Source organism: Phyllopteryx taeniolatus, chromosome 4 (assembly GCF_024500385.1).
Source record: "Phyllopteryx taeniolatus isolate TA_2022b chromosome 4, UOR_Ptae_1.2, whole genome shotgun sequence".
NCBI lineage: Eukaryota > Metazoa > Chordata > Actinopteri > Syngnathiformes > Syngnathidae > Phyllopteryx > Phyllopteryx taeniolatus.
The window spans coordinates 17,142,819-17,158,365 of NC_084505.1; the positions used below are offsets into that span (position 1 = coordinate 17,142,819).

Below are 15,547 nucleotides of genomic sequence, written 5' to 3' on the forward strand. Positions count from 1 at the left end.
GGCACTTCATCCAGCTCTTCCGGGGGGATCCCGAGGCATTCCGAGCCCAGCTGGGAGTCACAGTTTCTCCAGCATGTCCTGGGTCATCCCCTGAGTCTCCTCCCGGTGGGACGTGCCCGGAACACCTCCCCAAGGAAGCGTCCAAGAAGCAACCTAATCAGGTGCCTCAGCCACCTCATCTGGCTCCTCTCAATGTGGAGGAGCAGCGGCTTTACTCTGAGCCCCTCCCGGATGACCGAGCTTCTCACCCTATCTGTAAGGGAGAGCCCGGACACCCTGCGGAGGAAACTAATTTTGGCCGCTTATATCCGAGACCTTGTTTTTTCGGTTACAACCCACAGCTCGTGACCATAGGTGAGGGTAGGAATGTAGATCGACCGGTAAATTGAACGCTTCGCCTTTCGGCTTAGCTTCTTCTTCACCACAACGGACCGATACAAAGTCTGCATCACTGCAGACGCTGCACCGATCTGCCTGTCCGTTCCATTCTGCCCTCACTCATGAACAAGACCCCAAGATACTTGAACTCCTCCACATGGGGCAGGATCTCATCCTCGACCATGGTGTCAGATTTGGAGGTGCTGATTTTCATCCCAGCCGCTTCACACTCAGCTGCGAACCACTCCAGTGAGAGTTGGAGATCACGGCTTGATGAAGCTAACAGAACCACAATATAACCCAATACGGAGGCCACCAAACCAGACCCTCTCTACGCCTCGGCTGTGCCTAGAAATTCTGTCCATAAAAGTAATGAACAGAATCGGTGACAAAGGGCAGCCTTGACGGAGTCTAACCCTCACCAGAAACGAGTCCAACTTACTGCCAGCAATGCGGACCAAACTCTGACACTGATCATACAGGGACCGAACAGCCCGTATCAGGGGGTTCGGTATCCCATACTCCCGAAGCACCCCCCACAGGACCCCCCGAGGGACACGGTCGAACGCCTCCTCCAAGTCCACAAAACACATGTAGACTGGTTGGGCGAACTCCCATGCACCCTCGAGGACCCTGCCGAAGGTGTAGAGCTGGTCCACAGTTCCACGGCCAAGACGAAAACCACACTGCTCCCCCTGAATCTGAGGGTCGACTTCCCGACAAACCCTCCTCTCCAGCACCCCTGAATAGACCTTACCAAGGAGGCTGAGGATTGTGATCCCCCTGTAGTTTGAACACGCCTTCTGGTCTCCCTTCTTAAAAAGGGGGACCACCACCCCAGTTTGCCAATCCAAAGGCACTGTCCTTAATGTCCATGCGATGTTACAGAGGCGTGTCAACCAGGATAGCCCCACAACATCCAGAGCCTTTAGGAACTCCGGACGAATCTCATCCACCGCCGGGGCCTTGCCACCGAGGAGCTTTTTAACCACCTCGGTGACTTCAACCCCAGAGATAGGCCTCAGAGACCCCAGCACTCCTTCTTCAGCTTGACGGCATCCCACACCGTTGGTGTCCACCATTGGGTTCGGGGATTGCCGCCACGACAGGCACCGACCATCTTATAGCCGCACTTCCGTGATGAGGATGCGTCAATTATTTTCATGAAGATGCGTCAATTATCATCTGCAACGTGATCACAGAGGGATGTTGTGACAACACCACTGGGACAAAACTGTGCCGGGAAAAGATTGACTTCTTACTCAGCTTTCAAACGAAGATATTCTTTATTATAAATGATATCCTCCTTTGGTTAACTGAAAAGCTGATTCTTATTTATTATGTTTGTCATGAAACCTTTAATTCATACACTGTCTGTCCGCGTGTGTTTGTGTGCATGCGCATGTGTGTGTGAGGATTTGTGCCTGCGTGCGCGCGCGCATACCCACCTCCAGCTCCTGTTCTCGCTGCAGGGCGAACTGTTTGAAGGACTTGACAATGATTCCAGCATTGGAGCAATCATAGACAAAAATGGAAGGGCTCCCCATCCAGGTCTGAAGATCATAGATGGACAGCGGGATGTATTGGGTGTAGTTCTACAAGAGGAACAGAGATGAGAGTAAAGGACGAGAGTGGTGTGGCATCATGAATTTGATTTGTTAGAATTATTACTGATGGATGACGTTAAGTCTGGAGAAATGAGAGTGATCCAACAGGAAGAGGCTAATGATCAGAAATCTAGACATACACCTAGAAAGGTGTTATACCACTGACAGTAAGGATGCATTTTCATGTAAATGAATTATGCTTCAAAAACAATTTAGGGAAGAGAAGGAGGAAGAAGAACAGAGGAAGTGAAAAGGACACACCGCCCGTGTGTGCTGGGGATCGAGCGGCAATAGCTACTGTAATTTTGGACAACAGCAGCGCATCACTGTGAGTGGGTGCTTGCTTATTGAATAGGGGCAATGAACAACTCAAAACAATATTTCATGTCTTCACTGAAGATCAGTCCAGGGATAAGAGCAGGCACACTACAAATTATTTGGTTCTTACGAATATTAAAAACAAAAAAATTGGGATTTCAAAGTGTAATTTATCCTGTTCTAAGAGTTATTTTCTCATTGTAAGTGTTCAACTTTAAAATACAGCTTAAATCAAGCACAACCTTATCTTTTTTCCTCTCAAACAGGCAGGATATCTTCACGAGGTAAATAACTGATCTATTACATCTTTCCCCCAAAGTCTCATCAAAATAAATTCATTTGATTAAAGAGAGACAAAAAGCATCTGAAAGAGAAATAGGTTTAATTGCCCTGCTAAATCCACTGCTAAAATATGCTATCATATACACATACTTCTAAATACAGAATCAAGAAATATGATTTGACCAGATAAATGCAGCATGTAATGCTTAATTGTATTACATTGGCAATTAACTTCAGAGCATACAGTATCTCAATTAACTAAAGTGCGACCAAACCGACCAAAAATAAAAAATAAAAAAGTCTTGTAAATTTGAAACATCACAGCCACCGTAACGTTACTGTGCTGGACCTCCGGCGGTTTCAATTTTAAAGGAAAAATCAAAAAATACAAAATATTGGTGTGCTATAAAACATTCGACCCGGTAGCAGTACTGGTCAGAAGTTTTTGTTTTATTAAACTGAAAGTCGAAGTTTCCAATGAATTGCGTTAAAGGGTACAAAATAAGGTAAGTGGTGAACGGCGTGAGGTCGTCATGATTCTCGGGGTGCGTTCGGTAATGCACTGCAGTGATGCGCTGCTACACACCACTTTGTGAGAGTTTTCAGTGGAAAAGGGAGAAAAATATTGGAATACAGCAACAACTGACTATCTACAAAAAAATTTAAATTAAAAAGTACTGTCCCACAAGTTTCAAAATATCCAGGAGTCAGTTCTTCTAATTTCTTTGGAAGAAGAAAAATAAGCTTGTCAGCAAGAAAAATGTAAACAGAAGCGAAGCAAGCAGAGCGAGCAGGAAAGCGTCTGCACTGTACGAGAGCGGAAGTGAAAAAGGATGTAGACCAAAATGTATAAACAACTCCAAAATATGAGCTTCCCAGGGTGGAGAAGAGGCATGGCTCTGTACTATAAAGAAGAGTGGTTAAGACGGGTCTCTTCAGTGGAGACAATAAACACATGGAGACAGATTGTACAGACACAAGCAGCTTGAGTGATAATACCATACTTTATGAAGGCAATGATCACATTAGCAAGGACAGATCCAGTGCAGGTATACAAATTGTGAGCAAAAAAAAAAAAAATGAAGCGATTCTGTCATAAAGCTTGTTACTTTAGCAACAGTTAACTTCGCTGTAAACTATAGCTGTCCACATTTGTTGAACCACATTTCATGACTAGGCATGCACTGTGCTAATATGTTCCTGTTTTGCCTTGTCTGCATGCTTATAGTTTTACTGACAATTTTTGAATGCGTTCAGAAATTCAATCTAACGCCCTAACTCTACTTTGACAGTGTTCTGCACAAACCAACAACTATGTGAGTTTCCTTATGGTTCGGGGTGTAGCAGAGCGCACTCTGAGTGCATTTCCGAACACACCCTTTGGTGCAAGCTAGGCACTTAAGAATCTTGAGCCACATAAGCCAAATGCAAAACCCAATCAAACAATGTTGCTCAAGTTTGGGTTGAGTTTGAAGACAGATAGGCTTTCATTAATGCATGTACTGTACAGTATATGACAAGTGCAGAAGACCAACCAGTGCAAATATTTGAGGCATTTCCATGCTTCAGAAGTTTGAAATGTTAGTTGTTGTTTTTTTACTCCCTGCAATTAAATAATTGTGGATCCATCTGTGTTGTTATTTGAAACCATTGTCAATGGTTGAATAACTGTGCACAATGCTGTTTTAGACAATAGATGCGCTACGGTGCATAGTAGATTATACTAACAGCAGATACATTGAGCAAGTGAAAGGAAGATGGCCAGATTCTATGTCGGGTGAAAGAAATACCCTGAACGCCCCTTTCCCCTTGGATCTCTGCAGTCTGCTTAGTCATTCTTCACCCATACTATTTTTTTTCTCTCAAGTCATTTTTTTTTTTTTTTTTTTACTAATCGTAAACTTAATTTGCTAAAAAAACTGGGGGGGGGAATGGAATTCCTTATATTTTATATTTTACACTTATTTTGAGGCTGTAAAAGTTAATGTTTAAGTTTAATCAAATTTTAAAACCAATATTGTATGCTTATATTTAGTATATTTCACTTATTTTGGAGCTGTAAAGAGGTTTTTTTTCCAGTACTATCTTAAAACCAGCATTTATTCTTATTTTAAACTTTCTAAATGAATCTGTAGTCATGCATATTTCTAGATTCATCAACCTTATTTCAAGAACTGTGTGAGTGAAATTATCTTGCTGCATGGACAGATAGGGTAATTTAATTTGTTTTGAGGACCTTTTTTCTCATATTTAGTACAGGTATTTTTATCTTGTTTTTAGACACCCCTTTTTTGCAATGCAAGTAAGCTGTGATGAAGCTTTTCACTTTAGGGCTTTGGACAGGTGACAATTTTTGACCCCAGCAACTTTATGGCTTTTGACAGCAAGAGTCTTTTGGTTGGAAAAACCATGTCATCAGAAATTGCAGGTTAAATAAGATTTCACACAGTGTCGGCGCTAATAAGTGATCCCAGACCCAGGCAAATATATTCTTCCTGAAGTGAAACCTTCAGGTAAGTTATCAAAGCTGTCTGGCTCTTGGATTGAGGTGGAAAAAGATAACCTATTTACAATTCCTTGAAAAAGTATTGATACCCTTAGAACTTTTTCACATTCTGTGACCTTACAATCAAAAACTTGAATGCATTTTGTTTCGATTTTATATGATAGACCAACACAAAGTACCACCTAACTGTGAAGTGAGACAAAAAATAAATGTTTTTTAAAGTTTTAAACGAATATAAATGTGTTGTAGCGCTCCTGCTGGGGACTCCATCATTCTGCTGGGAGACTTCAATGCTCACGTGGGCAGTGACAGTGAAACCTGGAAGGGTGTGATTGGGAGGAACGGCCCCCCGATCAGAACCCGAGCGGGTGTTCTGTTATTGTACTTCTGTGCTCTTCACGGATTGTCCATAACGAACACCATTTTCAAGCATAAGGGTGTCCACACATGCACTTGGCACCAGGACACCCTAGGTCGCAGTTCGATGATCGACTTTGTGGTCGTGTCATCGGACTTGTGGCCGCATGTCTTGGACACTCGGGTGAAGAGAGGGCGGATCTGTCAACTGATCACCACCTGGTGGTGAGCTGGCTCCGATGGTGGTGGAAGATGCCAGTCCGACGTGGCAGGCCCAAACGTATTGTGAGGGTCTGCTGGGAACGTCTGGCAGAATCCCCTGTCAGAAGGAGTTTCAACTCCCACCTCCGACAGAACTTCGCTCATGTTTCGGGGGAGGGGGGGGACATCGAGTCCGAGTGGACCATGTTCCGCGCCTCCATTGCTGAGGCGGCCGACCGGAGCTGTGGCCGTAAGGTGGTCGGTGCCTGTCGTGGCGGCAATCCCCGAACCCGTTGGTGGACACCAACGGTGAGGGATGCCGTCAAGCTGAAGAAGGAGTCCTATTGGGCCTTTTTGGCCTGTGGGACTCCTGAGGCAGCTGATGGGTACCGGCTGGCCAAGCGGAATGCAGCTTTGGTGGTCGCAGAAGCAACAACTCGGGTATGGGAGGGGTTCGGTGAGGCCATGGAGAAAGACTTCCGGACGGTTTCGAGGAAATTCTGGTCCACCATCCGGCGTCTCAGGAGGGGGAAGCAGTGCACCATCAACACTGTGTATAGTGGGGATGGGGCGCTGCTGACCTCGACTCGGGACGTTGTGAGCCGGTGGGGAGAATACTTCGAAGACCTCCTCAATTCCACCAACACACCTTCCTATGAGGAAGCAGAGTCTGGGTTCTCTGAGGCGGGCTCTCCCATCTCTGGGGTTGAGGTCACCGAGGTGGTTATAAAGCTCCTCGGTGGCAAGGCCCCGGGGGTGGATGAGATTCGTCCAGAGTTCCTAAAGGCTCTGGATGTTGTGGGGCTGTCCTGGTTGACACGCCTCTGCAACATTGCGTGGACATTGTGGACAGCGCCGCTGGATTGGCAGACTGGGGTGGTGGTCCCCCTTTTTAAGAAGGGGGACCGGAGGGTGTGTTCCAACTACAGGGGAATCACACTCCTCAGCCTCCCTGGTAAAGTCTATTCAGGGGTGCTGGAGAGGAGGGTTTGTCGGGAAGTCGGAAAGTCGACCCTCAGATTCAGGGGGAGCAGTGTGGTTTTCGTCCTGTCCGTGGAACTGTGGACCAGCTCTACACCCTCGGCAGGGTCCTCGAGGGTGCATGGGAGTTCGCCCTACCAGTCTACATGTGTTTTGTGGACTTGGAGGAGGCGTTCGACCGTGTCCCTCGGGGGGTCCTGTGGGGGGTGCTTCGGGAGTATGGGGTACCGAACCCCCTGATACGGGCTGCTCGGTCCCTGTACGACCGGAGTCAGAGTTTGGTCCGCATATCCGGCAGTAAGTCGGACTCATTTCCGGTGAGGGTTGGACTCTGCCAAGGCTGCCCTTTGTCACCAATTCTGTTCATAACTTTTATGGACATAATTTTAAGGCACAGCCGATGCGTAGAGGGGGTCCAGTTTGGTGGCCTCAGTATTGCATCTCTAAATTGTGCGCTCTACTAATCTGGCTTTCATGGAAGAGTAGCAAGAAGAAAGACATTGTGGAAAGAAAGGCATAAGAACTCCCATTTGCAGTTTCCTACAAGCCTTGTAGGGGGAACCGCAAACATGTGGAAGCAGTTGCTTTGTCAGATGAGATCAAAGTTGAACTTTCTTGGACTAAATGCAAAGCATTATGTGGCTGAAAACTAACACTGCTCATCACCTTGAATGCACCATCCCCACTGTGAAAAATGGTTGTGGCAACATCATTCTGTAGGGATGCTTTTCTTCAGCAGGGACAGGGAAGCTGGTCAGAGTTGAGGGGAAGGTGCATGGAGCTAAATACAGGGAAATCCTGGAAGAAAACCTGTTGGAGGCTGCAAAACAGTTGAGACTGGAAGACAATGACCCTAAACATAAATCCAGAGCCACAATGGAATGGTTTGGATCAAAGAATATTCATGTGATACAGTCAAAGTCCAGACCTAAACCACACTGATTGCATCTGTGGCAAAGTTTGAAATTGTATGTTTACAAGACATTCTCCATCCAATCTGGCTGACCTTGAGCTATTTTTCAAAGAATGGGCAAACATTTCAGTGTCTATAGGTGCAAATATGGTAGAGACACCCTAAAACACTTGCAACTGTAATTGTAGCAAAAGGAGACCTGACAAATTATTGAGGAAGGGGGGCTGAATACAAATGCACACCACATTTGTATGTTCTTAAAATTTTGAAAACTGTGTCATTTCTGTTCCACTTTTCAATGATGTGCTACTGTACTTTGTGTTGGTCGATCACATAATATTTCAATAAAAAAGAAACGGTGGCAAAACCAGTTCAAAGGGTATACTTATTCAGTGCACTGTAAATGTTGAAGGACATTAATACGATATGAAGCTAAGAAGGGAATTTACATATATATTGGCTCTTCTCTGCTGTGATTATCAACTCAATCAAATTATGATTACATTTTGATGCATATAAACGTGATTATCAAATGGTTTGAACGTTACCTTATTAAAAACCCAAATTTCTCCATTGACAGTGGGCCGGGGAACCCCATGGCCATTGTAGTGGAAGAGGACTCTCTCCTCTTTGGCATTTCGTCTCAGTGACGTGCATAGCTTTTTCACCTCGTCCACTGTGGGGTCCAGGCTTTGTTTGTAACGTGCCTGAAAAAGAAGAAAAACGACACAAGTAGGAACAAAATAATTAGGATTTCTACTGTGTGACATTTTCATAATTCAGCCTCATTTATACAGTGCGTGTGATGTCATGAATCGGTTCTTTGCAATTAGAGTTGTCCCGAGTCGATCGGTATTGGCTGAACAAAATCGGATTTATTTTATGAATTTTTAAAGGTCACAAAGTGATGAAAAAAAATCCGTAGGCACAAAGATATTGCAATTTTATATTAAACAATGTAACGTTTTTTTTTTTTTTTTGTACCGCTATTGTAAGAGTGACAGCAACATAAACACACGCAGAGTATGCGTCTGCACTATGCACCACAGGACAGTGGATGGCGCCAGTGTCCCCAAAACTTGTGTTTGGAGGGAGAAAGAAATAAAAGTTTGTTAAGAACAAGAAGACACGATCTGAAAACATTTTGCTTACATGTACTACAGTAACAGTAAGCCTAATTCAAATACGTCTGCAAAGCCTGATACACTGTAAATCGGCCTCTCTGAACAGCATTTTTGTGTGTATGTATGTGTGTGTATATATATATATATATATATATATATATATATATATATATACACATACACACACACACACACACATATATATATATACATACACACACACATATATATATATATATACATACACACACACATACACTCTGGGTGAGAGGCGGGGTACAACCTGAACTGGTCGCCAGCCAATCGCAGGGCACATACAAACAAACAATCATTCGCACTCACATTCATACCTACAGGCAATTTAGTGTTGCACTGCGTGAGGCAAATGGTGGTCACACCAGATACTGACTGGTTTTCTGCCCCCCCAGAGCCCCACAATAAAGCAAAACTGCACATTTCAGAGTGGCCTTTTATTGTGGCCAGGCTAAGGCAATAATCATGCTGTCTAATCAGTATCTTGATATGCCACACCTGTGATGTGGGATGGATTATCTCGACAAAGGAGAAATGCTCACTAACACAGATTTTGGACAAAGAATGATCTGGGCCATTCAAGTACAGTCACGTAGTTGTTCTGAAGCCACTCCTTTGTTATTTTAGCTGTGTGCTTAGGGTCTTTGTCAAGTTGGAAGGTGAACCTTCGGCCCAGTCTGAGGACTCTGGAGACGGTTTTCGTCCAGGATATCTCTGTACTTGGCCGCATTCATCTTTCCTTCGATTGAGACTAGTCGTCCTGTCCCTGCAGCTGAAAAACACGCTCACAGCATAATGCTGCCACCACCATGCTTCACTGTTGGGACTGTCTTGGGCAGGTGATGAGCAATGCCTGGTTTTCTACACACATTAGAATTAAGGCCAAAAAGTTCTATCTTGGTCTCATCAGACCAGAGAATCTTATTTCTTACCATCTTGGAGTCCTTCAGGTGTTTTTTTTTTTTTCAAACTCCATGCGGGCTTTCATGTGTCTTGCACTGAGGAGAGTCCTCCGTCGGGCCACTCTGCGATAAAGCGCCAACTGGTGTTGGACTGCAGTGATGCTAGACTTTCTAGAACTTTCTCCCATCTCCCAACTGCATCTCTGGAGGTCAGCCACAGTGATCTAGTGATCTTTGGGTTCTTCTTTACCTCTCTCACCAAGGCTCTTCTTCCCCGATTGCTCAGTTTGGCCGGACGGCCAGCTCTTGGAAGGGTTCTGGTCGTCCCAAACGTCTTCCATTTAAGGATTATGGAGGCCACTGTGCTCTTAGAAACCTTAAGTGCAGCAGAATGTTTTTGTAACCTTGGCCAGATCTGTGCCTTGCCACAATTATGTCTCTGAGCTCTTCAAGCAGTTCCTTTGACCTCATGATTCTCATTTGCTTTGACATCCACTGTGAGCTGTAAGGTCTTATATAGACAGGTGTATGGCTTTTCTAATGAAATCCAATCAATACAATCAAACACAGCTGGACTCCAATGAAGGTGTAGAAACATCTCAAGGATGATCAGAAGAAATGGACAGCACCCGAGTTAAATATGAGTGTCACAGCAAAGGGTCTGAATACTTATGGCTGTGTGATATTTCAGTTTTTCTTTTTTAATAAATCAGCAGAAATTTCAACAATTCCGTTTTTTTCTGTCAATATGGGGTGCTGTGTGTACATTAATGAGGGGGGAAATTAACTTAAATGATTTTAGCAAATGGCTGCAATATAACAAAGAGTGAAACATTTAAGGGGGTCTGAATACTTTCCGTACCCACTGTATACACACACACACACACACACACACATATATATATAGTAACAAAAGTATTGAAAAGTATTATTATGCTGAAGGGAAATGTAAACAAGTATATAAGTGGTATTGAGCATTAAAAAAAAAAAAAAAAAAAAAGTACCTCACAAGCAGTAATTTTCAATCGTTGTTCAATCTCAATTTGGAAAAGTCCTCATCTGACTTCCGAAATTGCTTTGGACCTCTGGACTTCTCATTGAGTTAAAAAGGAATGTAGGTAATGAGCTAACTGACCCTGGAGAGACATTACATTTGCAATGATCCAAAACTAAATTGGCTGAGACAAAGACATTGCACTTTTGAAAGATGTCAGAGATTATAAAATCCCTTTTAATCATTACAGTGAGTGAATTTCTATATCTAACCACAGGTTTAATAGGGCCAGTAAAGACATCGATGACACTTTAAACACTAAGTTAAATTGACATATCCATGTCATCCCAAAACATCCCAATCCCCGATGTCATTGCGGAAGTTAAGAGCAAGATGAAGAGTAATATTGAACAGAGTAAAAGGTGCATGCAGCTTGGAAAGGCTGCTGAATAAAATGTTTTTTCTAACTTTTAATTTAGTCGGAGAAGACATGCTTTTGGTCATTATGTTGACAATGTCAATAGAAGGTGTGAAAGGCACACAGGTGGAGACATGACTGCAGGTTGCTATGCAACAGAAGATTGTCCCGTCAGACGAGTCTGAATCATTTTCATACTTATTAAGGCCCTTCTGTGGGTTTTTGTGTAATTATAGGTCGTAGGTCTTTTAACAACTTGTCTTACAGCTATTGTATTTAACTCACACAATACTTTTTTGATCCAAAAAATGCTGACTTTAACACACCCAACCACCCACTATATACTCTTCTCGCCATACTTCCATTTTCTACAGCGCTTATACCTTTTTAGGGCTTCAGGACTATTTTAATTCGACTAACACCATAATTTGTGTTAAAGCGCAAATATGGAATGAAATTCATCCATTGTTTTAGCATAAATTGTTTACCTTTAAAGGGTTTGTGTGAGGATTTTTGCCAGATGTGGTGCATCATGTATTTATATATATTACTACACAACACACATTAACACAAAACGAATGACAGCAATTTTTAAAAATGAAACTGTTAAGAACATTCCACAAGAGATTTAAATAGGTGTATCAACAAAATTTTTGACTTAAGAGTACAGCCAACACCAAAACAAAAAACCCCACTTTCCTGCTGCTTTTTCATTTGAAATCTGGAAAGAAAACACCAAGCTTATTTGACACAATTGTCATCATGTTTAAGGAAAATACGGGTAAATGGAATGAGTGTTTGTGTGAAAAATAATAATAATAAGTTCGCCTGTAAAAGTCATAGTGCATTTTAGGCTCCTGAAATTTCACCCAAAACCCAATTATCCCTAACTTTTTGTGAGTAGTGTAATTGCTACATCCTGTTTTAATTAGCCATTGGCGAGGTGGTGAACGGGCACCCTGAGAATGGTACCAACTCTGCCAGCTTGAGCCAGGAAAAACCCTGCACAATTATCATTTACTCATTCTAAGTTACATAACACATTTTACAGAGACCAAACTGAACTCGCCTCAATGAAAAATGCCTCACTTCCGTTGACTGCATGAGGATAAGTTTGAACTGCAGCTTGATAATATAGCTGGCAGGGTAATTCCATTTCGGCATAATCAGATAGGATGGGCTGAATACGGCACTTACTTGAGCATCAAGTGGTAAGCAGAGGGGTGTAATACTGTTAGTGAGAGTCATGCAATAATGGAGGAATAATATCTGAAATCAGATCCTGTTGTGAGGGGTGGTGGGTTGGAGCGAGATAGAGATGGTGAGGTCAACTTTGGGGGTGCGAATTATACATGGGTGCGCATTATACACGAGAAATTACAGTATATAGTGTGGAGGGCCGACTGACGCCAGAAAGTATACAGCTCAGCCTATATGCGTCGTTGAGCTAGTGCAGTGCTTCTCAAATAGTGGGGGTCGCGTTGCGATGCCAGGGGGGGCGTGTGAGACCCTGAAGAACATGATTTGCCGTACTAGAATAAAGTGTAATTGCACATTGCAGTAGATGGCAGTGGTGTTCTCGGAGTATTTGCTCTATGGCGTAGTAGTGTTTATTGCAATAGTGCGAGCAGTTAACAAACTTGGAAGACCCCATGAAACATTTTTTACGGTGATTGTGTAACACATGAAAGTCACCCGAAAGCTAAGACGAGGAAGTTTGACGTTTGTAGCACTTGGCTTCACAGGGACTACGGTCGAGACGAGGAAAGACCGGTGTGTTTAATATGTCTAAAAACCCTGGCAGGGGAGAGCATGAAGCCTAACAAATTAAAGTGGCATTTAAATACATGACACTCTAATCACGCTGACAAGCCCCTGGAGTGTTTTCAGAGAAAACGTGCTGAATATTATCAGCAATCATCCCGCTTTGCGAATGCTGTTACAGTAAACCAGCGAGCACTGTTAGCATCCCATAAGGTGGCGTACTAAATTGCTCAGTGCAAAAAAAAAAAACACACCATAGCAGTGGAGCTGATACTGCTTGCAGCAGTTGACAGGGTGTCCGTCATGCTGGATGACGCAAGCGCTGCAAAACTAAAAACATCCCGCTGTCCAACGACACTGTCACCAGACGTATAAAGCACATCGCAAATGATCTCCAAGAACAGCTGGTGGATAAACTCAGAGACAAGCGTTTTGCCTTACAATTTGATGAAGCAACTGACAGCAATAAAGGATATCATTGTGTAAAGGATATTGCCACGTGAGCTCAGGAACACTTCATAAAACCAATGCAGTTAACATAGTCCGTTGCTATATCTACAAATGCAAGTTAAAACTCTACCACAGAAAGCAAAAGCCAGGTATCAACAACACCCAGAAACGCCGCCGGCTTCTCTGGGCCAGAGCTCATCTGAGATAGACTGACCCAAATCGGAAAAGTGGGCTGTGGTCTGACGAGTCCAAATTTCAAGTTGTTTTGGGAAAGCATGGACGTTAAGAGGAAAAGGACCATCCGGAGTGTTATCAGCACGAAGTTCAAAAGCCAGCATCTGTATTGGAATGGGGGTGTGCTACTTCCCATGGCATGTGAAGGTAACATTAATGATTAAAGGTGCATCGTTTTTTTGAGAAACCTATGCTGCTATCTAAGTAACATGATTTTCAGGGATGTCCTTGCTTATTTCAGCAAGACAATGTCAAGGCAAATTTTTGCACTTGACACTTTAATAGCTTGGCTTGGTAGTAAAAATGTGAGTACTAGACACTCTCCCATTAAAAATGTGTGGCACATTATGAAGCGCAAAACACGTCACTGTAGACCCTGAACTGTTGCGCAACAGAAGTTGTGCATGAAGCAAGAATGGAAAAGAATTCCACCTACAAAGCATCAACAATTAGTGTCCTCAGTTCTCAAACACTTGAGTGTTGTTAAAAGTAAAAGCGATGTAACACAGTGGTAAACATGCCCCTGTCCCAGATTTTTTTAAATGTGTTGCAGGCATCAAATTTAAAATGAGAGAATATTTGCCAAGGTTGTCACTTGAACATTAACTTGTCTTTAGTGTATCGAATATAAGATGCAATGATTTGCAAATGCTTATTTAATGTTTTTATTTGTTTTGCACAACGTAGAAAGTAAAATCATAAGAATTAGAGTTTGTACATTCAGTTTAGTAGCGAGCAGCCCGTGACCAGGGCTGTGTGTCATTTCACCCGTGACAGTCGTCCTGCTGGAGCCTGTGGGTCTGAATGACTCAGTTCACAGCAGGTCTGATTAGCAGAGGGAGCGAGGACACGTCACCAATCCATCCCTGTGAGGCTCTGGTTGAGACTATGCGGACATTTTCTGTTCGATGTCAGAGGTGTAGACTACAAAATTTTCCAGAATGTCTAGTTCAAAACTACATAGTGAAATTAGAGGAATAACATTGCATGGTTCAACACGAGGGCTGGACAATAACTATCAAGTCAAACCAAGATGCAACATCTAAACCACTTTTAATTAAGGCTGTTAATGTCACAAAAAACATTAGAAATGAAGCACTACACTAAGTTTTTGTGCCCTTGAAATAATCACGCCATCAGAAATGTAAATATATTTAATTCTGTAACTAAATAATACTCATGTGATCATGAATCAGATTGGAATAGACAGACTTTCAAAGATCAGACAAATCATTGCACCCTTTTCAACATATCGTCTATAAAAATCAGTAAAGTGATATTTTTCATACTTTTATGGTCGTAATAACTTTGAAGAGGAAAGTCATGATACAAAAAGCAGAGAAATGATGGTGCAGCACCACAAATATCCCTCTTGATCTATTTTTGTGTGTAATGCTGATATGAGCATCAGGAGCCAGTAGACTAAGTGACATGTAATGTAGCTGACAGAAGTGATACTTTTGGATGAGTGATGAAATATGTCACCAGGAGTGATCCGAACATGACAAGTAGGTTAATTTACTGTATGCTGTGCTTTTGTCTAGGAATTTTAAGATTAGGGATATGGTGTATTGTTTAGGCCAGTGATTCCTACACAATGTGCCTACAAATACTGTACTTGTTCAACTATCTATGCCAATAACGTATAGTGACAGGCCAAACTGTTTAAATTAGGGGTGAAACGAGTACTCAAGTTTTTCCGAGTACCTCAAATACAAAAAAAAATTATTGAGGTATACGCTCTGCCTCAGGGAACCGCTTATTTAATTGTGACGCTGAATGGACGTATGGGCACAACTCCCTTACGTGAGCTATGCGAGGAGGAAGCGAAGTGCACCTATGTCATTCAAGGAGCGGGAAGATGGCGACGTCGGAAGAGAAATGCGAGAACAATCAACGTCTTTTTCATGGACGCCCCTGCTTATTTCAGCTAGACAGTTGGTCGAACGAGTAGCGGTGCTCCAAGGCTATGTTGTTGCAAACTTTTTCTAACATTCTGTTGCACCTTTGCAATTTGTGCGCTGTTTATGCGGACAACAGCTGCCTGAAACCTGAAACGTGGTGACAAGGGGAAAAGGCGTGAGA

The 15,547-nt window shown here is 43.0% G+C and overlaps 1 protein-coding gene across 7 annotated transcripts in view; it reads right to left on the reverse strand.

Moving 5' to 3' along the window:
* rptor (regulatory associated protein of MTOR, complex 1) overlaps positions 1 to 15,547 on the reverse strand; it is a 155,452-nt gene that overhangs the window by 113,815 nt on the left and 26,090 nt on the right. For 6 of the 7 annotated variants that reach the window (XM_061770032.1, XM_061770031.1, XM_061770035.1 and 3 more), the window contains exons 5-6: positions 8,092 to 8,250; positions 1,827 to 1,973 (exon numbers count right to left, since the gene is read on the reverse strand). In XM_061770032.1, coding sequence (XP_061626016.1) covers positions 1,827 to 1,973; positions 8,092 to 8,250 — 306 coding nt within the window. The remainder of the gene's footprint in view (positions 1 to 1,826; positions 1,974 to 8,091; positions 8,251 to 15,547) is intronic. The other variant, XM_061770037.1, reaches the window with a different exon arrangement.